At 36.2% G+C, this 23,827-nt stretch overlaps 3 protein-coding genes across 8 annotated transcripts; 2 read left to right on the top strand and 1 right to left on the bottom strand.

The window, feature by feature from the left end:
• Window positions 1-460: 460 nt before the first annotated feature.
• Window positions 461-13,586, top strand: LOC128878080 (GPI transamidase component PIG-S). The gene is made up of 8 exons (XM_054125940.1): window positions 461-722; window positions 7,667-7,867; window positions 8,878-9,096; window positions 11,760-11,948; window positions 12,012-12,150; window positions 12,234-12,381; window positions 12,713-13,059; window positions 13,155-13,586. The coding sequence occupies exons 1-8, from the start codon at window positions 479-481 to the stop codon at window positions 13,249-13,251; spliced, it is 1,584 nt and encodes a 527-aa protein (XP_053981915.1). The 5' UTR covers window positions 461-478; the 3' UTR covers window positions 13,252-13,586.
• On the bottom strand, window positions 13,517-19,050 carry LOC128878079 (uncharacterized). 6 transcript variants are annotated; one of them, XM_054125934.1, is made up of 14 exons: window positions 18,524-19,050; window positions 17,507-17,655; window positions 17,268-17,431; window positions 16,681-16,754; window positions 16,493-16,602; window positions 16,201-16,415; window positions 16,014-16,122; window positions 15,827-15,921; window positions 15,677-15,740; window positions 15,493-15,568; window positions 15,163-15,390; window positions 14,898-15,093; window positions 14,583-14,811; window positions 13,517-14,464 (listed from the first exon to the last, which is right to left on the bottom strand). In XM_054125934.1, exons 3-14 carry the CDS (start codon window positions 17,408-17,410, stop codon window positions 14,324-14,326), a joined length of 1,680 nt encoding a protein of 559 aa, XP_053981909.1. In that variant the 5' UTR covers window positions 17,411-17,431; window positions 17,507-17,655; window positions 18,524-19,050; the 3' UTR covers window positions 13,517-14,323. The 6 variants fall into 6 exon arrangements, with proteins under 6 accessions (XP_053981909.1, XP_053981908.1, XP_053981912.1 ...); XM_054125933.1 differs by having other exon boundaries at window positions 18,606-19,050; XM_054125937.1 differs by having other exon boundaries at window positions 14,898-15,003; window positions 18,606-19,048.
• Window positions 19,051-22,255: 3,205 nt separating this feature from the next.
• Window positions 22,256-23,571, top strand: LOC128877800 (protein OPI10 homolog). The gene is made up of 3 exons (XM_054125335.1): window positions 22,256-22,422; window positions 22,780-22,909; window positions 22,976-23,571. Exons 1-3 carry the CDS (start codon window positions 22,393-22,395, stop codon window positions 23,404-23,406), a joined length of 591 nt encoding a protein of 196 aa, XP_053981310.1. The 5' UTR covers window positions 22,256-22,392; the 3' UTR covers window positions 23,407-23,571.
• Window positions 23,572-23,827: the final 256 nt, after the last annotated feature.

The raw sequence follows: 23,827 nt of genomic DNA, 5'->3' as shown, positions 1-23,827 counted from the left end.
TTTTTATCTTTAGTTCATTCTTACCGAACCTCGGGAAACAACATTGACTTACAATCAGTGTTGGCTTTACACCTCATAAATGTTATTGAATCTAAATAACCCCTTTTTGTTAATAAAAACGTACACAAATTAAATGTTGCAAATAATATGTGATATCATTTTTATGTTAAACTAGCACAAACAACATGTAGTAAATTCACAACTCGCTCAATATAAATTCTTAGAATGTAGTCGACTGTTATTTTGCGTCATTTTTCAGATAAGATTAAAAATGCATTATATTTATGACTTTTCACTTTCGAACAAAAACATGTAAACAATGAAATTTTTTTCGCAATAACACAATATTTTCAAGTGTGTAGGCCTGTATGGGGCCTGTATACTGTTAAAAGATAAGCCAATTAAGCTGTTTATATTATGAAAAACAATGACTCGTATCATTACGCGACAGACAAAAAGAGATTAATAGGAAATTTGAATGAAATTTATAGAGAAATACAGAGTTTACGCAAGCATATCCTTCGCTGTGCTGCTGCTGGGCATCGGAGTTCCTCTTTGGTGGCACACCACCGCTGTGCAGCGTGTTCCACTTCCCTATGCTGGAATCGATGGACTCTCTGATCTGGATGTCAAAATTGAAACGAAAATTGTTATCGCAGCCCTTTCTCGAGACAGAGCCAAAATGTTGGCTCGCGACATAACGGAAGCCTTCGAGAATGCCGGTAAGTCGTTTGACGATTATTCCTCCTTCGACCAGAGATAACAAAATTTTATTTGCAATTAGCCGTTTGCAGAGGGATTCGAACCCTAACCCGTACCGGGTTCTGGTACTTCGTACTATAGAATAACCCATCTATTAGGGAACACAAGACATCTGTAACCCGAGTAACCCGGTTAACCCGGTTGTATGCGCGTTATAATAATACAGTAAAAACCATAGTTATTACCATGTTTCTAAACGGTAATCAATTTTATTTCAATATTGTCTGTTTTCTACTCCACTGTCCATCCGCGAAAAGAAGGTCATGCAAGTGCTTACATTTACTCGTATTTACTACTCGTTTACTGTACTTATGTAACAGAACGGGGACGTAAACACTTGCCCAGCCCTCTTCTTGCAGACGAATAGTACATGTATTGGCATAAACAGTCACTTGAAGGAATCCCTATTTTGACCGGACATGTTATGAGGTTTGTGGGAACCCTAACACTAGCAACTGTGACAACCGGGCGAATGATAAACATTCGTCAGTCTTGCCTTAGAACGTCCAGTAATCGTTCGTCGTTCGCTTATATATATATATATATATATATACAGGGTGTCCCAAAAGTCGGGGAGGAGCCGGAAATGGGGGGTAGCTGAGACGATTCTGAACAACAATTTCCTTTGCAAAAATGTCGGATGGGGCTTCGTTAAGGAGATATTAAAAGAAAACCCCGACCAATCAGAGCGCGCGTAGACCGTTGGAGCGGCCGCGGTAGCGAAGGCTACGCGCTGGCGGCCGCGCTTGTACGCGAACAAGTGACTCGACGTGCATCGAAGGACATTGACGCTGCCGCCTAGCGCGTAGCCTTCGCTACCGCGGCCGCTCCAACGGTCTACGCGCGCTCTGATTGGTCGGGGTTTTCGCTTAATATCTCCTTAACAAAGCCCCATCCGACATTTTTGCAAAGGAAATTCTTGTTCAGAATCGTCTCAGCTACCCCCCATTTCCGGCTCCTCCCCGACTCTTGGGACACCCTGTATATATATTTATAATTAATATTATATATGTCGAAAGCGTTTTTCTTTTCATTTAAGTTACAAGCAAATTTTCATGAAAGTTTGCAATAACGTGAAAGCAGCGAGAGAGAGTACAGAAAGATTTAGGCAGTGCCTGGGGATTGGAGTACTGGTATATGGGTACAGATTGGAAAAGAGTAAATTAAATAGGTAAATAGGAGACTTTGAAGCAGAGATGGAGAGAATTCATCTTCGCAGCGCATTAAGTCATGCAGAACGATGGACCTGAGGAGTGATGTGGTTCAATTTGCATCAACAGTAATGAAACTAGAACTCCTAATCCGTTGGTTTGTCGTATGTATTTTGAATTTCTTTTTAAAATAACTCAATTGTTGAGGATGCTGTGAGAATTGATTTGGTCACATTTATAGAAATAGAGATCTATTTATAGTGATTTTGCTCTTCTAATATATGATTACAAAGAGCGTAGTAGTTTTAATGATAATAACGAAGACACGAATTTTGAACGCGCTGAGTAAACTAGGATAATCGAAAAGAAAGACGAAGACGACAAAGTATATCGCGATAGTAAAGTATAGAAATCATTAACACATTCCGTGCCAAGTTGTTTTTGTCTGACTTGTCGTTTAGGCCATTTGACGTTTTGCCTAAAGATTAATACATAATCATTAATCACATAATATTCCATTACATCGTCAATCAATGAACAAATAGCTCCTTTTCTGTTCTATACTATATTTTTAACAATGCCTCATTCTTTTAATAGAAATGTCTTTTACAGAATTAAATTTATCAAAACAATATATTTTTAGCGCATCAAATAAATATGTCTGCGTGTACCATTAAGGGGGTATCCTGAATTAGGAGGTCTAAAAAAACCGGTTTTTCGTGAATTTTTTTAGGATGGAAACAAATAATTAATTCTGTCGAACTTTTTATCCTATTTTCATAAATATTTGAGCAGTCTGTACAAATTTTTTCAACAAGAAATATTCAAATTGAGTCGACTGCGACGCACATTTGTAGAGCACCTCACAATTAAAACCTCCTATCGGCGGGAAAAATGCAGGTCGTAATTTTGGTTTGACACAAAGAAACTAAAAGAAATTTTCATTTTCATACATTTTTCTTCTATGTGAACTAAGGAAATTCATACAAAAAAAGTTTTAAACAACTTTTTTATCAAGTTAAAGTGATTTTTTTCACCCAAAGAACTTGTTCTTTTTTTCAAGCTTGCAGTAATTTCACATTTCACGATTTTTGGCGGGATTTTCTTAATTCATATAGAAGAAAAATGTATGAAAATGAAAATTTCTTTTGGTTTCTTTGTGTCAAACCAAAATTACGACCTGCATCTTTCCCGCTGATAGGAAAATAGAATAATATGTTCGATAGAATTAATTATTTTTTTCCATGCTAAAAAAATTCACGAAAAACCGCTTTTTTTGGACCTTCTAATTCAGGATACCCCCCTAAACCCGCTCTTCCTACAATTCAAGAACCGTTCCTTCGTGGTTAGTATGGGTTACAGTAACCTTCCCTTCATTAACCGGGTTTGGGTTAGGGTTCAGCGGCGGTTCGAATCCCTGCCTTTGCACTCGAAAGGTGACTCTCACAATGAAAGCTTTTTAGGTGTCCGCCTCAGATTGTTCTAATTTTTGGATACGTTTTAAAGGACCGAGAAATAAGGTACACGTATTTTTTTATATTGGCTCGTTTTCATATTTAGTGGTTGAAACGAACCCATAAAGTTTCAGCTGCAATAGGCTATATCTAAAACTATTGTAGATAGAAGAAAACTTTTTAAGAAAATGTTTCGTGGTTTTCAATCTGCATATAGAATCTGGCCCAAGATTTTGTAAAAAATAATTTGTTTACAATAATAGCCTATCGTAGCTATTAGGCACCTATTAGGCTACTTCCGAAACTATCATAGATAGAAGACAACTTTTTGAGAAAATGTTTCATGGTTTTCAATCTGCATATAGAATCTGGCCCTAGATTTTGTAAAAAATAATTTGTTTATAATAATAGCGAATTGCAGTTGAAACTTCAGGAGGATTGTTTCAGTCCCTAAATTTGAAAATGGGCCAATATGAAAAACGTATACCTTATTTTTCGGACCTTTAAAACACATCAAAAAATTAAAACAATCGGAGGCGAACACCTAAAAAGCTTTCCTTGTCAGTCACCATTAGATTTAACGCAGCAAATGTACAATACCTAATGTTTCTTTAGGTTTAATTTCCTTGGAGCTCGAAGTGTCGATAAAATGACTGTCGGTGAGGTAAAGGTGACCTTATTCTCAAATCTAGATAGCTTAGAATTCATGGCAATAGAATGCTAAGAAACATCTCGAGTTCCTGGCAGATACCAGAAATAAAGGCCGCGAGTGCAAAGGGATAGTATTCTTAGAATTATACTGCGGATTTTTTATGTACGAAAAATATACAAAATGAATAAGTAGGTAAAATTATTTATAGTTTTTTCAAAGACTGTAATATAAGAATTTGATGTAACTAAATTGTATTTATCACAACTATTGTATGCTGTATAAGCCATTTGTGGTTTGAAGCAATAAAATAAATAAATAAATGTATAAGTAGGTAACATATGCACTAGGAATGAAACAATATGCACAATAAAGTCAAGCAATAATACATATAATACATATAAAGTAATAACTAGACTGCGGATATTTATGCATTTATGACAAATGCAAATATGCAGAAATACATATACAAGGAAGTGTATAAATTCATAAATGTATAAAATATAAAAAATAAAATACATGTTACAACATTTAGAAGAGGAAACATACTTTAATTTACGTTTCTGTTCTTTATTTCCGTACACAAAAATTTGAATTTGCATAAACATTCGCAGTCTAGTAATAACAAAAGGAGGTTCAGGGTGGATTTTTTAATTGCAAAATAAGTCTGTCAGTGTATATTGTGTTGAACACTTTACAGGCTATTATCATTCACGTTTAATTGTAAGCATATGTACTTACATTTAAGATTTAAAAAATCATGTATATTTGTTAAATAATATCTTGATAGGGATAGGGAAAATAAACGACTGCTCATATTGGCTTTTACAGAGTGAGTGTTTATTACGAGCTCGCACATAAAGAAAAAGAAAAAAAGTGTCTCCTTCGCACGCTTAACGTATGTGTCTATAGTGGCGTTTTTGCTTATATTTAAATTTACTTATATTCTAACAATATTTCATATGTACTATTAACGTTTGATTAAGAAACGAAGTTCTAAAGGCCCTTTTGAAAAATCCTATAGATAACCAACATCAACGCCTAAAATATTCGATAAAACGAACGTATAGCAATATATTCGTGACGTTTATTCTATCGTGAAGTATTTTATTCATTCCCGAAAATTTCAGCCCTTTGCGGTGTAACTGTGCCCTCTAGGCATAGACCCATGTCCCAATCATTATGGTTCATTAGTGTCTGCAGGCATATCAAAGGTTAGATTAACGTTATCTATAGATTGCTTTATCTATGGAAACTAAATGCTCACTGACGTACGTGAAAATAAATGTGCTTATACCACTGTGTTCATGTAATTCTCGTGAAAATTTCTATATAATTAGAAAGTACACACAATTGGGAATTGGAAATTTACAAATTTCATTACGATTCATTTTCTTTAAGGGAGTAGGATACTGTGACACTCCAAAAAAGTACACGATTTTTAAAGAACAGTAACAATTAAAGGAAACAGACGATTAATGTAAAGTTTTTTATTTTATTTTACTATTATATGAATTAAAGAGAAATCCTTGTAACATTTCAAAAATTAGTTATTTTTGACATCTTGCGACGCCATTTCTCGGAACACCTTTTCTTCGAGATGGTTCTATATGATATGGTTGAAACAAAAATCCACAAAATATCGTCAATTGTCATCAATATTATCATCAATATATTCTCTAGGCTATGACGTAAGAAAATTTCGATTTTTGTAAAAATTAATAAAATGACAGGCACATAAAGTTTAGTAATCGAATTTTGACAAAAACCCTGTCACTTTTTTGTCTATATTTTGTAAAATACTTGAAAAATTGAAAGTTTTCCTACCTCGTTGCCAAATAAATATTGCAACAAAAATAATTGTAAAATTTCAAACCGATTGTTAAAAGATCAAACTCGAGATATCGTGCCTTCATTTGAAAAATGCTTTCTGAGATAAGCGCATTTAAAGTTTACGAGCGTAATTCTTCTATCTTATCATATATTTTTTTTACTTTTCGCTAATGAGCTATGCCTGCTTTGTATGGGTCACTTTTTGCTTTAAAGGGCTGAACCACATTAGGATGCCAAGCATTAAGTATTTCTCGAGATATTTCTTTTTACAGAGAAAAATTTATGTAGTTTTTTATTTTAATTTAAGAATATTTTAAGTATTTTAAATAGTTTAAGTAAATTTACTAATCGTTACAATCCATTCCACACAGTAATCTTTGAGATATCACGTTTTTTGCTAAACTACATTCTCTGAACCGTGGGAATGATAACTCAAAAATTAATTGGCCGATCGTCTTCAAACTTTACATACATTATACATTTACTTTAGTTAAATTCCTTGAATATGAAGTATAAATTGGAATGCAATCATTGCGTAATGCATGTTGTTTATTGCAAAAAACAACATACATTACGCAATGATTACATTCCAATTTTTATCAAAATCGCGGCCAAAATGCAGTTTCTGAAGTTTCGAACAGGCTCTTTCCAGTATTGTACGCGTGTTGTATACATATGAGTGCATTAAATGCCGTTTGAAATTTAAAAAAATATTAATCGACTGATATACGTATACAGGGTGGATCATTTTATATTCCCCAGTAGTATTTCTCGGAAACTATGGGAGTTAGCGAAAAATGTTTCGAACAAAAGTTGCTCAATTTCGAGGGTGAAATATTCTCATGTCTTTGCCTTTGACCTTGGAGGTCACGTTCAAGGTCATTTAAAAGTCAACTTTGTTATTTTAAATAGAAACCCGTATTTTTAACTTTGGATTGGGAAAGAGCGGAAAATTCTACGTTTAGATGAGGTAGCATAGTCGTGGTCCGGATGAAAACAAATTTTAAAGAAAATTTTAGGCCTACAGATGTAGTGCTCTTCGAACCATTTATCTTTCTCCTTTGGCATTTTCTCGTAAATGCAATAATAACGGAGTTATGACGTGAAACAATTGCGTGGACCACCTTGTAATACTTGTAATACATTTTTACTAATAACTTCTTAATAAAAAGCGCGCGACGGCTAAAATCTCTTGGATGTTACTCAGGAGGTTGTCCTTGACAACATATGTCAAGGTCAAGGTCATCGGAGATGTCCTAATGTAAATATATACCGAAAGTTTGTACATATTTGCAGTATCGTGTCCTCTTAAGGAGGAAGAACAGATCTTTCGAATGTATGTAACATAACATAAAAAACAAACAATATTTAATATTCAATTGAACTAAAATGCTACCTTATTCTTGGACTTATTCCTGGACACAATACTTTGTAAACGTACAAAAAATGAGAAATCCCAAAATTTGTTGGTAATGGGACCATCCCGGAGACATACTCTACAAGATGCAACAGGTTTCATCCCGATTGGTCAAGCCATCTGGGCGTAATCGAGTAACATACATAAAAAAAATAATAATAATAATAATAAAAATAAAAAATATATATACATGTCGAATTGAGTAACCTCCTCCTTTTCGAAGTCGGTTAATTATCCAACATACATAAGTCGAACCTCTTGTCCTTTACGCGAGACAGACAGACCAACCGTAAAAAAATTAACATTGAATTAACATTAAATTAACAGCGTTGAATTGGGTCAACTTTCCTAGCTTACATCTTTTTCCCCGATTAACCGGAATTGTTACATTTTTTTCCAGACATTTATCGAGTGGAAGTTCTATACCATGTGATATCCACCAGCTTAGTGGCATCAGCGTTCACGCATCGCGAATTGGAAAAGATAGCAGCGACTAGTTTCGATCTTGACGTCGGTGAACTTTTACTCTTGGAAACGAACAACTTGAACGACGCGGTTCTCGTCGGTTCGAAACGAGCACTCTACTTTTCCACGGAAACGAGTGAGTTTTCCCTTTGTTCATTTTTTTCATCCGGATTTTGCCATCCAGCGACGTTAAAATGTTTATGGAAAATTCGAGTGTATCGTACTTCCAAGTTAAGTAGCCGAGTGTCTACGACCTAAAGGGAGCCGGGGCAAGGGGATTAGGCCATTCACTTCATCCAATACATGTGGGATCAATCAAGAGGAGTTGCTGTGATATTATGAACACAGATGCGTAAATAAAAGAAACAAAGTTTAATATGTGAGGCGTGTTTTTGGGAGTGAACTTTATTACGATCGACTCTCAAAAACACGTCACAATTCACAAGTGGGATTTATCGAATCTTTTGAGGAACAAGTCGGTTTTGTTTTGCCGCGATTGTTCGAATTTACGCTGATATTCCAGTGGCTGTGAACATTTTGTGAATTTCGGGTGAATCCTTTTGTGACTTTTGAAATTTTGAACGGTCAAGGAAATCCGTGGACGACAGACAATTTTCGCGCTTAATAATAAAACTTTCTTAGAGTAATAAACTTTCTCAACGATTTCGCGGTTGGCGAATTGAAGAATCTTTTGCGTGCAAGGAATTTAAAATCTCCCGGCTCTAAGAGTGAACTAATTACGCGTCTACAGGTAGCAATACCGGACTGGGCAGACAAAATATCAGATTTTGTTGACGAAGTGAAGTCGCTCGGCGGATTGAGCGAGAGTCGATCGTAATAAAGTTCACTCCCAAAAATATGCCTCACAAATAAAAGATACAAAAATGTTGTGGTACAATGAAATACGGTTATCGATCTTAGACATTTGTTGTGAACCACGTGATCAATATCAAAAGAAAAATATATATGTCGATTACGTAACCGCCTCCTTTTCGAAGTCGGTGTTAAAAATACGAATAACTCGAGGCAGAGCGACAAATCTAATTCAACGGCAACTTAACTCGGGAGCCTGGTACTCGGTTCAAATTCGAACCTGCTTGTTTCAGTTCATCGTTAACGACTATCAATGATCTGCATTTATTTCAGCCGGATCGACCTTGATTCAAGTGTTGTCCGAATGGATGTTGCGCGAAAAATCGTTATCCCTGACAAAGAACGCGCTCGCCGAGCCAACTTTGTACAGTTTGGACGAGGAAAATAGAAGGAGATTTCCAGCTAGTCCAGCTTATGACGTACTGATCACAATGGTGAATCCTAATCCAGAAAAATTGAAGGTCGTCTGGGATCTACGCACGATGACCGAGGGTGCGTAAAATGTTACCCAGAATTTACCTAATCCTCGTCTCTTTTCGACACTCGCTTTCTAATGAAATGTTACGCAGCGATAGAGCTTACAATACCAAGTCAATGACCACTCCACCAAATTATTCGTGAAACCTCACATTTTATGTACAGTAAACTTTACAAAAATGCTATTAAATGATCTGGAACAATATCTCCTAAGAGCATTAAATTACAATGTGAAGCGTTATATGGATAAGCAGGAGACAGACTCTGCTGACATAGAAGGTCGAGAGTTTCGTAATATAAAACTATAATAAACAGATAAAGGTGATGTAAAAAATGTAAAAGATATGAAAAAATAAAAGGTAAGAATAATGGTAAAGAAATTTAACTACAGTCGGCCCTCGAGTTTCGCGCACAATTGGTTCCTGAAAGTGTGTGCGAATGTTGAATGTTTGAAAGTAGAGGGATGTACAAAAATATGCACCAAAAACTGTGTTTTAAAGTATTTCTTTATCAATATGTACACATAATGAAGTTAAAGAAGCGTGTTTAAATGTTTTCGGGTATTTTCTTTATAATCTTGTCAAGAGTTAGACCACCCTTTTTTTCTTTTCTTTATAAAGATTTCTATAGCATGCTGTATCTTTCTAAATTGTCCCTGAGATATACGTTCTTCATTGGGATCACATTCTTCCATGAACTCTTTCTTTCTCACTTTCATTGTGAATTTTATTGTTACTCGATTAAGTGTTCATTTGACAACGGAGTTGAGTGAGATTCAATCAACTCATTAACATGTTCATTGTTAACGTTCAAGTTTAGTTCATTCGTTAGGCTAGCTATTTCATCTGTCATAGTTTCCGGTGTTTCTTCAAAATTTATAAGATTCATCATATGTGGGCATAATTGTTTGCAGGAGCAATTTTTCATTGATCGGCATTTTCTTTTGGCTTAAAAAGTTGGAGTTATAAAAATGTGCGAAATACCGTATTGTGCGACAGTAGAATGTGTGAAAGTCGAGGGCCGCCTGTATAAAAAGTAAAACGGAATAAGACGAATGATACAGTGATTTACAATTAAACGTTATCCAGGGCCAGTATAGAGCAGTTACTTATTAGAAAAAAAGTATTCTCTCAAGCAACTGATGTAATAGTTTTCTAATTTATATCTTTACATTTCAAGTTCTAATTTAAGTATAATATTGACCTTCAACGGTGACACGCGGTCTAAAATATTATCGAAGTTTAAACAAATTTTCAAAATAAGAACTCTCATTATAGTAGTGTTGTAGATTAGTACGGGAGTATTATGATAAACATGATGCGTATGACATGGTGGAATGTTGTTTGTACATACTGTGTTCTTGAAAGGAATGCCGTTAGGCTATATTATAATAACAAATGTATATCAACATGTCAACAACTAAGGAAGATATGAAAGACTGTTTAAGAAAACTTGCGCTGCAATAGACGAAAATAAAAACCAAAATGCGATAACATACGCATCAAACTACATATTTCAGAGCACAGTATTACCGTTCAATGTCCAATTCCATCACTAGAATTAGTACTTGAAATGTAAAAACATAAATTCCTGGGTTATTGCATCTGTCTTTTGAAACAAAATATTTTTGTTTATAACTGCCTTTTAATCATCCTAAGTAACCTCGAACAGTAAGGACACTGTAATTATCTCTGAGCCTCTGTTAGAAAATTAAGAAACTTCTACATCAAATATTCTTTTCTATCCTTAAAAATAAACGAGTTACCCAGGTAACCTGTTTTAAATGCCTACTTCGCTCTGCATAAGAAAATAGTTATCCCTACTCGCTTCAAACACGCTCTCAGAGTAACGCTCGCGCGCCTATACTACCCACGCCACACACAACTGTTAATTGCTTTTAGGCTTTTACTACTGAAAGTAAGCAATCTCACAAAACTCAATGCTAAATATTTCTATTAAACAATTAACTATCTACTCTCAAAACCGTATATTATTAACTTCGGTATTTTAAGCACTATTACCGTAAATTCTTGTAAAAAGATCTTGTACAGCTAAATATATCTTCAATTTTTAATACTGTATTTCATAATTGCTATATATTATTGAGATTTCAAAGTGAACTTTTCCATATCCTTGTAAGAATGGTTTCGTTCTTTGTTGTCGCTATGCTCTTAACCCTTTGCACTCGAGGCCTTTTTCTCTGGTATCTACCAGCAACTCGAAATGTTTCTAGATCACTTCCTTGCTAACTATCTAAAATCACTTATGGTGTTCCAAATTCATCTTCCAAATTCTTCGATTACAAGAATACTACTAATCCTAATGTAATATTTCCCGTATAGATCCCTAATGAATCTTTTTATTGAAAATTACTAATAGCTTCTCCGTACTACAAGTGTGTTACAATACCCATATCGCGAATTTATTGAACTCTTAATTTTTAATGTATGTCCGCGTGTCTAAATACATCTCCTGTTTACCTACTATACTACTATAGAATACTACTAATCCTAATGTAATATTTTCCGTATAGATCCCTATTGAATCTTTTTATTGAAAACTACTAATAGATTCTCCGTACTACAAGTGTGTCATAGTACCCAAATCGCGAATTTATTGAACTCTTTAATTTTTAATGTATGCCTGCGTGTCTACATCTCCTGTTTACCTACTTTTAGAATACGTTGAACCTTTTCTCGACGAGGTTTCTATTTCGAGCAATTTTTCGGTGAAATCGCAGTGGCTGTACTTGCTTCCGTTGGAAGTGAGTCCGAAACGCGTGCCCGATAGTAGTGTGCTAGGTAGGCACTTTGCTCTACCGGAGGACGTATTGCCGCAGCTGATCACACCTTTGGAAAAGAAATTAGGTATGTAGATCGTCGACATTGATCTAGAGTAAGATAGAATAAATGATAACGTCTACGTTTCAGCGTCGCAGGTCAGTCTTCATCCGACTATCAATTTCGTAATCTATGCTGTTCCATGCGATAATGGTCCTCTGCATATTTACACGCGTTCTGGCCACAGGTCGAAAAGCAACGCCAATGTTGAAGCATTTTTGTCGCCAAGGTAAACATGTGTTTCACGGTTAGCATCATTAAATGTTACGCTTAACATTACGTCTACGTTTTGTTGTTTCAATTCGCTTACAGGTGGGGTGGTGTAGTGTTGATCAATCCATCTTTGGAGAGTTGCGCTGCCGCAAAACCCAACGAACCGGTCACCATGATCCCTGAGGAGGCTACCGTCGTTGGCACATTCCTCGCACAACTAAAGCTTCTTCTGGGTATTCCTGAGCCGGTAATCGAACGATTCGCTATACTAGCTATGCAGATAACGCATTCCAAATTGCTAATCGACGACGTCAGTTGGTCCGGATTTATTCGAATAATATTTTCCTTAAAATATTTGAAGCTTTCACGGTCCTTTATGGTTGATATTAACTGAGGTTTTCAGGTGTAAGCAAAATCCGTTGCTTACACTCCAATAATTTGCTAGAATTGCAGCTAGCTTCTTCAGGGGTTAAATGACACACAATACCAGTGTGAACTAGCTGTAATGCTAATAAAACATCGGAGTATCTTACCCAAAGGACACGGTTTACATTAACAAATGTGTTTTCTTCTTGTAGAAATTTTTACACGGCGTTACCACAGTCCCTTCGGTAGGATTGAAATTGCGTGACTGGGAAGTCGACGCTTTACTACGTGTTCGCACGATCGAGCAGCTAACTTCGGCTAAGTTAACACTACAATCACTCGCTCGACTTCTCAAAGAAATTGGAAACATCGTGATCACAGATGTTGTAGGGGATAGAATAAAAGCTGCCTTACGTTTGGTTGAAGATTCGGCCGAACGACTGGCTGACGGAGATCTCAGGCAAGGCTTCTTGCTGAGCAAGGCAGCATTTGTTGCCGCGGAAGCTGCATTCTCGGATCCGACGCTTTTAGCTTTACTATATTTTCCCGAAGACCAAAAGTGAGTCCTTCGACCTTTATTTATTAAGTATAATTATTGGAGATGACAACAGCCTAATTATTTACACCTATTTGCTTTTCTTTCTCTGACTTTAGGTATGCCGTGTATATACCTCTTTTCCTACCAGCTATGATACCAGTATTACTTTCCTTAAAGAATATATATAAACATTATCGGAAGGCCATCGCGTGAAGACTGTCGATCCAGGACACAACGAACAAGAATAAGAACTACGGTAAATGCCATACCGGCGTGCAACAACGAGATACGAGGTCTGCGTTGTATTACTTCATCCTTTAAATGGAGGAATTCGAGTGAGTGCATTTTGAAGGTCGGGAAGTATTTCTCGAAATCTGGCACGCTCGTTTCTCTCGTACTACATATTCGAGTCTTGCGCGTTCCCTTGCACGGTGAGTGACATTGTATATTTAATGAATAGCGAAACAAACGATAGAAATAAAAACAATAATATTTTTTATTGTACAAAGAAAATGGTTGCGAAATTATTAAAAGAAAGAAAGGAAAAATGTATTGAGCCGGTCAGTGTTCCAACGATGAGTGTTGAATGACTTTAAGATGTTACACATAGCTAGACTTCGTTTTTTTTTTTGTCGCGCATCGAAACGTACATATACGTGTCCAGAATTATAATTTTCTACTTTTCTTGTCCACGGATTACACATTCATCTGTATCACTCGTCATAGCTTACAACACCGTAAGATAACGCTACATAAGATGCCTGTTCGTCGTACAGGTACGCGTCTGTCCTGCCTGTACACATTCATACTCGTAACGTACATTCACACCCACGCACTCACGGATGCACCCACGCGCATTCAATGCGACCAAACGTTCTCCACGTATTCCCATATATTCCTCCTACCAAATTTCAAATTAATTATCATTAGATCGTTAAAAACAACTAATAATCTATATACAGTACACGTGTATCAATCCTCAACCAGTTAAAAGGTTACAAAATTACCAAGTTGAATTGCTATAAAAAAATATGTTCAACTATCACGAGAAATTCCATTAAAATTTGGAAAAATGTCGACAGATCGTGACTCGATAAAAACCAGTGTGAAACCGTTATCGATTATCGTAGGCGTCGCGTCTCGTGCGCAAGAATGACAGTTGCTTTCGCATGTTATTCGTATCACGAATCTCGACTGGTAGTTGAACATTACTAAGAGTAAAAATAAATTAATCGGTGAATCGAAAAGCTTACTCGTATGAAAAAGAAATAGAAAAAGAAGAACGTCAACGAAGACTTTGAACTAGCTGTATCGCGTGTTGCAGAGCATCTGCGATATTCTGAAAAACAGGTACACCTTCGCGCGTCGCGTAGTCCGACAGGTACATTCTTCCCCGGTTGTAGTCTTTTATGGCTTGTTCGGTTAGCTAAATAAAAAAAGAAAAGAAGGCACTTTTTGTATTTGGAGCAGCAAACGTAATAACGAGAGAGATGATTATAAAAATATAGCATACGTACGTACGGCTGCACTAGACAAATCCTTACCTTTTCGCCAGAAACTACGCAATCATCGGGAAGCGTTTGAACGCACAGGACCAGTTTTGCGCGCAATCCAATCAGATGAGCTGCCAGTGCCATTATGGTAATGCCACGAGAGTGCTGTGGCACGATCAGCAATATTAACCGCGAATTTTTCATTCTCTGCAGTTCTTGTGGCAATACCTTTACATTGTACTCGTTCAGGCTTGGTCGGTATAGGGATAAACCGATGGATCTACAAAGAAAAACAACTTACACGTAGACTCAACGACACTGTTGAAATAACGAGAAACGAAAGAACGTTACATCTCGGATGCTCACTCGATGGAGGATGCTGCGGTTGTTTCTAACCAAAATTGATCTTTCCCGATTACTCCAACGTACAAGTCTCTCTTCTCGGTTTCAGGCACGAAGGAATTGGTCCAATCTAAAAAGTTGAATGGTCGCACGAATCGTACATGACTGTTCTCGGGAACGCTTTCACAAACTGATCGAGCCGCGAGCGTCTTGCGATGACCTGTTCGCTTTCATACACGTTAACGATACACGCTATGGATCATGGGAAATTGTTTAGAATAGAAAATACCTAGGAAACGGCTAAAAGGTTGTACAATAGCTCGGCGAAGAAATTTCGAAGCCTTCCTATATAATATACTCCAAACTGAAGGTATCTCACTTTCACAAGAAATGCCGTTGGTCTTCGTCCTCCAAGCTGATTCGGTAGCTAGGGCGCAGAACTGTTCAAAATTTATCCGCAAATCCATCGGATCTCTCTTGGCTGGAAATCCGTCGTCAATCAACGGCCTATACGTTTCTAAAAGCACACGCGAATATGAAGGACAGCAAACTTCCTCCGCCGCCTCGACTACGTGGTATAATTTGTTCTATTCTTTAAACAAATGTAAAAGTTTATTACCCGATTTATTTACGACATTCAGAAGATCCGAAACCGACAAGTTGCATTTGACATTCGATTGTAACGCTATCCAAGCCTACGAAACGAAGAAAGCGACACAAAGGTAGGTAATATGTCATATCGATTTAGTCATAGCCAATGTACTTGTTTTTGACAGAAAAATACTGAGATTAAATAAACTCACTTCTCTTAAATTAATGGTTCCGCTGTCATTAATATCCATGGACTTGAAAACCTCCCTTAGCGTACTACAAAAGAGTAATTTAGAATCGGACATTGAGTACGACGCGACTCTCGCATAAGCGTGTATACACGGATATCGAAAAAGTCTTACACCGCGTCCATTCCATTTTGACTGTGTGAAATTTTAATCGGTCTAATGCCATCTTCGGAATGCAGATCTTGCACATTAACCTCTTCGCGCAGAACCTACGACGAAACCATATTTGAATCAGCGTTGAAATCTGATACGCGGAAAAATAACGGCAATTACTTGCTTTTACTCCTTATCTATCGATTACCTTGGGCGTACAATTAAGAGCAACTGATACACTCTCGAATATCGGTATCCTTTGTCTTTCCATAAGATATTCAAGTACCAACAGTCCATTCATCAAGTCTTGATATTCCCTAAACAAGATATTCACATTTTATTAAGCATATATCGTCGAAAACGAGGCTGTATTAAGTGATAGAAACACGCCTTACTGAGTGGATACAGTCTCGCCGAGTATCGTTTGACCCTGACGATATGGATAAATAACTAGGATTAAAGACTCGCGTCTTGTAGCTGCCAACTGAGCAGCTTCAATGATGCCCGCGCTGTTGCGCGTTTGGTTATCGATCACAAAGAGTAACACTTTCGCCGTCTGTTTCGCTTCATACTCTTGAGCTATCAGTTCTGGTCCCCATTGCGATACTTGCTAAAACGTACAATGTACAATTACACTGACTGTTAATGAATCACATATGACATCAATGAATACTGAGAAACACATACGGGATTGTAATAAGTAATTCCGAGGCTCTGAAGAGTCGGTATCGCTATTTCTGACCTCCACGTGGTTGGATTACAAGATCCACCCAGAAATACCTCATATGCCATTCTCTCTATAAAGCATGCAATTACAAAAAAAAAAATATAATAGTGAATAATATACAAATTAGTATACAATAATAGAGATTTACTTGAACCGCTTTTGCTGTTCGTATCCTTTCCATCACAATGTAACGGACGAGAGGCGCTCATAGAAACGGCTATTCTACAATTAGAAGTATATGTTCAGTGTCGATTAGAAAAATGCTTTTGTGAATTGAAGCAGTATTATCACACTCAAACTATATGAGTCAGTCTTTAACTAGTTTGCAAGAGGATTCGATATACTCGGCTCAATTCTTTGCTATCTTATTGTTTTAAAATTGATAAATTTTCATTGTTGATAAATTGTCTGTTCCGTTTGAGTGTGGTAATAAAATCATTGTATCTGTTGTTAATATAAAACATGTAATACTGTGTTATTAGACATACTTCCAAATATCAAATCCTTTTGCAACAAGGAAAAGCACGCTACGCTGCATCGTCGATAAAATGTTTCTACTACAACTAATTGTAACCAGACATTTGTTGGTTTGTTCCTAGAACACATGCATTTACTATTGTCGTCCGGTTCAATCACACAGCAAAATTGATGTTTACAACAAAGGTGTAGGTAACAACCATCGACTGATCCATTCTCAAACTAATACTTATCGATTTAGATAAGTACTTAAATTACCCTATCTTGCACAAATGTGCCAATTCAACGACGAACATATAAAATTCTTGGAGCATTATATAGGTATCTAAACAGATGATCGAGCAATCTTCAGTAAGTCGCTGCTCTTTGCACATTTGCAACCAGTTTGCAAGTAACAGCATTACGTACTATGTGTCTTTCACCTGTAACAACAATATATGTACATATATATTTGTCATAAAAGATTGTCTATATACCTACAATATAACTATACTTACATAGATTTGGTCGATACTTCTCAACATATGCCTTTATAGATATGTGGTAAGACCTCATTGTTTAAATGGTTACACGCAATGGAAGAGGCTTATGTCCATCCAATATATTTACCCTTTAATCGTCCAACTGAGGAGAATTTCAGATTTTCCTGTTTAAGAAAAAATCATATTATAAGTAGAGTATGAAGGATACCAATTGGATTCTATTAAGCTGACCAATAGCTTTTTCTAATTTTTCATATTTTTTTTTACATTCTTTTTCATTGAATGTTTAAACTAAATGAATCTATTTAAGTTTTATGTTGTATATTTAATTTCCCAGCTCTTGAACTGTTCTTTCGTATCACTTATTAAGTATTGTACAATTGTGTGCTCCTGATTTTATTAATGTAGGAAAATCATGAAAAACGTGATAGTCGGATGGCACAAAATCCAGGCCATAGACCGAATATGGCTAATAGTCAATTATATTAAGTTGAGACTAATGCTTTTGATTTTGTTTATCTGAATTGTTGAAAAAAAATCCAATTTCCATCACAAGTTACAACTCAGTAAATAAAACAATTAGAAAAGATACAAATTTCAAATTTTTCCATAATTTTCTTCATTGATAAAATCAGAGATACACAATTGTTCCAGTGTACTTAATACATAATATGAAAGAGCAATTCAAGAGCTACTAAATAGTATACACAACATAAAACTTAGTTGCTTTTATTTAGTTTAAACATTCGTTGAAAAAGAACATAGAGAGAAGAAAGAAAAATCTTTAGTTTGCTTTAATGTTGTAATGCGTATTATTAGTACCTTTACCAAGATGAGTTACATTTTAACAGAAATTTCGAATAAAAAAGTATTAAATTATAAGAAAACAGACGAATGCGATTTGTCACAATTGCTAAAAAGTTACAAGATAGCAAGGAATCACGACGCACATGTAAAGTTTATATTAAGAAATGTCTAATATGTAGTATTACTACTGACAGGTACAAACGTTAGAGCGCACTATTTAATTACCTATTGCAACTACTCAATGCTACCCACTGAAAACGGGCTTACAAGATCGAGGGACGATGGAGAGCCTGTCAGACACACTAACCTTGACGATAGTTCGGTGCTGCATGCCCACGCATGAAAAACATATGTGGTAAACTTCGAATAGAAAACCATCGATTCTGACTGCATTTGACGTGCATTCATCTACAAGTCACAAACGTGAATAAAAAAACCGCGTCAACCGTACGTAAATCCTTTGGAAAAATTAACGGTGAGAGATCCGCTTGTGCACTCCTGGCTATTGCTCATACTTATTTATACACCGTTATATTTAAAATGTAAGAACGCGTCGTCGAAGAACCACTGCTAGGTGTGTATCACAAATAAGTTACATATTCGTGAAAACTCTCCCCAACACTAGTGACATCGCGCGCGATCTTATCCGCGCGAAAAGTACCCCCTCGTTCGAAAGCGCAACGCACTCGATCCGCATCGAGCTGTTCCGTCGAAATCAGTAACCGTCGATGAAATCACAAATCACCGCTCTACCACCCGTTGAACGTCGCGCTTCGTATCGTTCTCTTTCTCTATCTTTCACCCACTCTTCTTTTTCTCTCTCGCACCCCCTCCCCTTACTACTGTCTAGTTCAGGGGTTCCCAAACTTTTTTCAACTGCGTATCACTGCACGTTTAATTTAGTTTCAACCTCGGGGTGAATATAATTACGATTTAAACGTGATAAAAATAAAACATTTAACAAGTAAAAGAAGAATATATATGTATATTTTTTATTTATATATTTATTTATTTATTTACTTACTTAAATATAAATAAAATAATTAAAATAATTTGACAAATAAAATATTTATTAAGTATCACCGTATGCATGTAGTTATGTGTTGTTATTTTTTGCCTTTGACTTTCTACTGTATTATGTTTTTTTTTAATATTATATGATTATACTTTCTATCTACCGACAGGTGATACGCACATCGTAATTTGGGAACCCCTGGTCTAGTCTATCCCTCTCAGTTTACCCACTCTCCTTCCGTCGCCGACACAATAGCAATACCCTTTCTCCTTTTCTTTCCTTATTGTAAATTTTTATCGATTCCTTCAGACATTTAATTCTTATACTACACATCCATTACGAGTTGGCCGCGTTTATAATTTCATTTGTTATTCGGATGGATTAACGATTAATTTCTTTTACGTGAAAAACGACATGCCTAACACGTTTCGCGCAGTCGCAACGGTGATTCGCCTGGTTTTCGCCTCTCTCGCCTCTAACGCTTCCCGCCACTCCTCTACACGCGTCTCTCTCTCTCTCTCTCTCTCTCTAGCTATCGCGGATCGCGCGCACAGACTCAAGACCAGACTCGAGAATGACGTAAACCTCCAACAATGAAGCGTGATGTCACACACATCGAAGTTCGTAGAGGTTTGCTCTCACCGTTGCCATCGTCATCGCCATCATCGTCACCATTATCGTCTATCGAGGGATTTTCGATTTAGCGACTATCTCGATTTGTACAAAACGTGTCTGGCCTAGACTCGCATGCTGTTCCAGATCGTATATCGTTGAGGCCATGTTCTTTAGACAAATATTTCCTACGTGCTTTGTTGTACGCAAAAATCGAATATCGAAGTAATAGTAAGACAATCACTGTAGGCAAAGGCAAATTTTTTTCAAAGGCGCGGCCAAATACAAGAACGAGAGAACTATAAGGAACTGACTGACGTCACTTTATACTATCCGTGCACATTTCATTGTTGCATTATATCTAACATTCTTTCATGTGTTTTCAATAACCTGCTATCCTTCTCGAAACTATTTTTTCAGTCATTGGTCCATCATTTTGTCATTTTATCATTTAGTCTATACATTTCGATATCTTCGTCACGCAGGTTATCATCTGCTCATCATCTGTTCACGGTCGTTTACTTTTAAGTAAGATGAAACCGATTCTCTTGTTTTTTCAAATTGATTGTTTCAATTAACGAAATGGTTTTAATTAAAAATTTCAATAGTCTTCGATGCATAATTGTTCAAGTGATAGATATTGCAATCTCTTGTGTATATTGATATCTATGGTTTCAAGAATACGACTTAAAAAAAACTAATATGAGATGATTTGACGTAATCTTTTACATGTAAACAATTGAATATATTATAAATTGCATGGTATTATAGAATGCACTCAAAATCGAGTCGTTTAAATCGACATTAGATTTCGACAACAGGTGGCAGTGTAGTACTATTGTTGTTGTGGCGACCTCTTTGACAAAGTATGGAATAGTCACTAAATTGGTGTTGTTTCTCATCAGTTGTCGATCATCACTCGACTCGTTATGTATCAGAATTAAAATATTAGTTACTGATGAATTCACTATATTTCATCTACTGAGAAAAACTCTGAAAACAAGCCCTGTGACTTTACGATAAAACATGTCAAAACGGCGGGACACATTATATAAAAATGTGTTTATTACCCCACTATGGGTCAGATTTATGACGTACTCTCGGTTGGAAATACAGTGGACCAATCTTCACTGTCATTAGTCGCACGTGGTTTCGTTTTCAAAGTTTTCTTCTTGTTGAACGAAATATTATCAGACCCTGTAGTTAGATTAAATCTGTAAGATGGTATGTTGGTGAAAAGAATCCTTCTTCGATAAAAACTAAATAACAGTTTGTTTACTAGATAGCAACAAATAGCAAATATAACAAAAAGAATGCGTAGATATATATTTTTATAAAAGACTTTTAACTAATGCCACACGAAGGAGAAAATCTCTTCGAATTCCCGCCTATTTGTACCAGCCTCCAGATGGCACAGCGAACACTTTGCGAACTCTTCGGCACTGAATCTACGGACTAGAGAAAATTCCCTAAAAAATCACTATAAACCTTCGATTATGTAACCGTCTTTGATTATATAGTCAACGGTCAAAGTCCTTTGTTTCTTTCTGGTGTAAAAGCAGTGAAGAGCAAAACCCTAGGCTTCGAATAAATCTGAAGTTTGCCGATATGTTTGTCTCGTTTCGTCTTTGAAACATTTCCCAAAGAGATAAACAAGACAAACAATATCGGCAAACTTCAGATTTATTCGAAGCCTAGGGTCTTCAACTTTTACAGTAAAAGTTATATCACGACCGACCCTCGGTTGTGGTCAAGGCCGATTTTAGCAATATTGACGCCCCGGGCAAGATTATCGTGGCGCCCCGTCAGGGGTATATACAGGGTGTCCCAAAAATGTTGTAACACCTTGAAAGAGGTGGTTCGGGAGGTGATGTGAAACAATTTTTTCCTTAGCGAAAATGTTGTCTGAGGCTTTGTTAAGGAGATATTAACAGAAAACCCTGACCAATCAGAGCCCGAGTATGCCGGTTGAGCGTAGGCTACGCGCTAGGCGGTCGACCTCATACGCTACCGTGGCCGCTCCAACGGTATACGCGCGCTCTGATTGGTCAATCTTTTCCATTAATATCTCTTTAACGAAGCCTCGGACAATATTTTCGTTAAGGAAAAAGTTGTTTCAAATCACCTCCCGTACCACCCCTTTCAAGGTGTTACAACATTTTTGGGACACCCTGTATATAAAAAATCTGGCGTCCCGGGCGGTTGCCCGACCACCCTCTCCCTAACGCCGGCCCTGGTTGTGGTTATATACGTGGAAGAAGATAGTCACATGGAAATGCACCTTTAGTTTCAACGACTCCTGTTGCTCATATTGAGTTTTGAATCTAAAGTTGCATGAATCGTGGAAAACATTACTTTCGCGGTGTCGTGAATGTTGATCGGTGTCACGTCTGTTGCATGCGTACTGTGCAAATAGCGGCATAGCTTGATAAGTTGAAGACACTAGAATGATCTAGACTCTGCAAAGATGCTTGGTATAATCGTATCTGGTCGACTCGTAAGTATTAATCGTTTTCCTAATAACGAATACCGATGTTGGTTTTCATTTATGTTACTAAACTGTCAATTTTATGCAAATAAACTGTAATAAAATGTTTCTCGAACGTACTGGTGTATAAGTATACGACTTATTTTATATTCGTCTTCTAATTTCTTACTGTTTAATTCCAAAGTTATTAATTTTAAGTCTTGTTTTTGTTAGTTTTTGATAATATTCTAATTTATTCTACTTCGCTCTTTAACCTATTGATATGTCATAGACATCTTAATTTATATCTTAATTAATTTTTAACGAACAAATCTAATTTTTTTCTGACTTGTAAACAATGTTTTTGAAATTTTATATTTCTTGTAGGTACAAACAGATTTCCAACAAATTGGAGAAAATCAATTTTTGATTACAGTACCTGATGCAGATGATATAAATCATATTGTGGTATTCCTTACAGGTATTATATCATTCCCTGATGGAACAGGTGGAGCAGGTATATATTACATTATATAAACATAAGGAGATTTAAATAAAATTAATTAAAATTCAATTTCTTCAGTGTATTTCAGTTGGCCGGATCCAACTCATCCACCAAACTGGCAGTTTCTGGGATACATCTCAAACACTAAACCATCAGCCATATTTAAGATATCGACATTGAAGAAAAACCATGAATTTGAAAACAGTAATTTAGGAATCTTTGGTGTGGGGAAGATTTCCCATGTAGCACAAATAGGGGTTTCACTCGAACCTCTTGCAATCATAGAACAACAAGCAGCTCAAGTGTCTCAAGCTACTTCAAATTCGTTTTTAGAGTTTGTCCAAAAAATGATCACCAGCTTCTTGAATTACGTATCTAGTTTTTCCTTAACTCAGGCACAAATGACACCCAATCCAACTGAAAACTATGTACCACTGTCCACTATTCAAGGATGGTATGAAACTTTCGAAAGAAGGTTACAACAAAATCCACATTTCTGGAAATCATGATAAGGAATTATGACCGATCACTTTTTATTAGTTTATTTCCATTTTGCTTAACAGCAACACGTCACATTTTTATCGTGAAATACAGTGTATGACATACGTGCATTTATAATTTTTATATTTTCATTAAGTAATTGTATGGTAATAATAAGAATAACAATGATTCTATCTTGTATTTTACTGGAGATGCAAAGTTGCCTGTAAGCTCTTAACTCTTTAATTGTCGTATGTGCTTTAATATTACACATTAAATCTGAGTAACGTACGATTTTCACTCAGCAATTAGATGTTAATACAATATTAATCACGTTTTTATTTTAAAGGATAATCCTACTTGTGATTTTCGAATTTGTCACTTGTAACTATATATCGTGCGACTTTTGTTGCGAATATTTTGCGCATTATGAAAAATGTGTTGTATAAC

This window comes from Hylaeus volcanicus, chromosome 6, assembly GCF_026283585.1.
Source record: "Hylaeus volcanicus isolate JK05 chromosome 6, UHH_iyHylVolc1.0_haploid, whole genome shotgun sequence".
Classification (NCBI taxonomy): domain Eukaryota; kingdom Metazoa; phylum Arthropoda; class Insecta; order Hymenoptera; family Colletidae; genus Hylaeus; species Hylaeus volcanicus.
The sequence above is the reverse complement of the archived record's forward strand: the minus strand, read 5'-3'. Positions and strand labels throughout refer to the sequence as shown.

What these genes read in the sequence shown, in the direction of transcription:
- LOC128878080 (XM_054125940.1), top strand. Translation starts at nt 479, where the DNA reads ATGAAATTTATAGAGAAATACAGAGTTTACGCAAGCATATCCTTCGCT. An exon ending in TCTACGCACGATGACCGAGG is followed by an intron (nt 9,097 to 11,759) that starts GTGCGTAAAATG and finishes ACCTACTTTTAG; the next exon opens with AATACGTTGAACCTTTTCTC. An exon ending in TATTTTCCCGAAGACCAAAA is followed by an intron (nt 13,060 to 13,154) that starts GTGAGTCCTTCG and finishes CTCTGACTTTAG; the next exon opens with GTATGCCGTGTATATACCTC.
- LOC128878079 (XM_054125934.1), bottom strand. Translation starts at nt 17,410, where the DNA reads ATGCTGTTACTTGCAAACTGGTTGCAAATGTGCAAAGAGCAGCGACTT. An exon ending in GAACAGCAAAAGCGGTTCAA is followed by an intron (nt 16,603 to 16,680) that starts GTAAATCTCTAT and finishes CATGCTTTATAG; the next exon opens with AGAGAATGGCATATGAGGTA. An exon ending in CTCTTAATTGTACGCCCAAG is followed by an intron (nt 15,922 to 16,013) that starts GTAATCGATAGA and finishes GTTTCGTCGTAG; the next exon opens with GTTCTGCGCGAAGAGGTTAA.
- LOC128877800 (XM_054125335.1), top strand. Translation starts at nt 22,393, where the DNA reads ATGCTTGGTATAATCGTATCTGGTCGACTC. An exon ending in TAATCGTATCTGGTCGACTC is followed by an intron (nt 22,423 to 22,779) that starts GTAAGTATTAAT and finishes TATTTCTTGTAG; the next exon opens with GTACAAACAGATTTCCAACA. An exon ending in TGATGGAACAGGTGGAGCAG is followed by an intron (nt 22,910 to 22,975) that starts GTATATATTACA and finishes CAATTTCTTCAG; the next exon opens with TGTATTTCAGTTGGCCGGAT.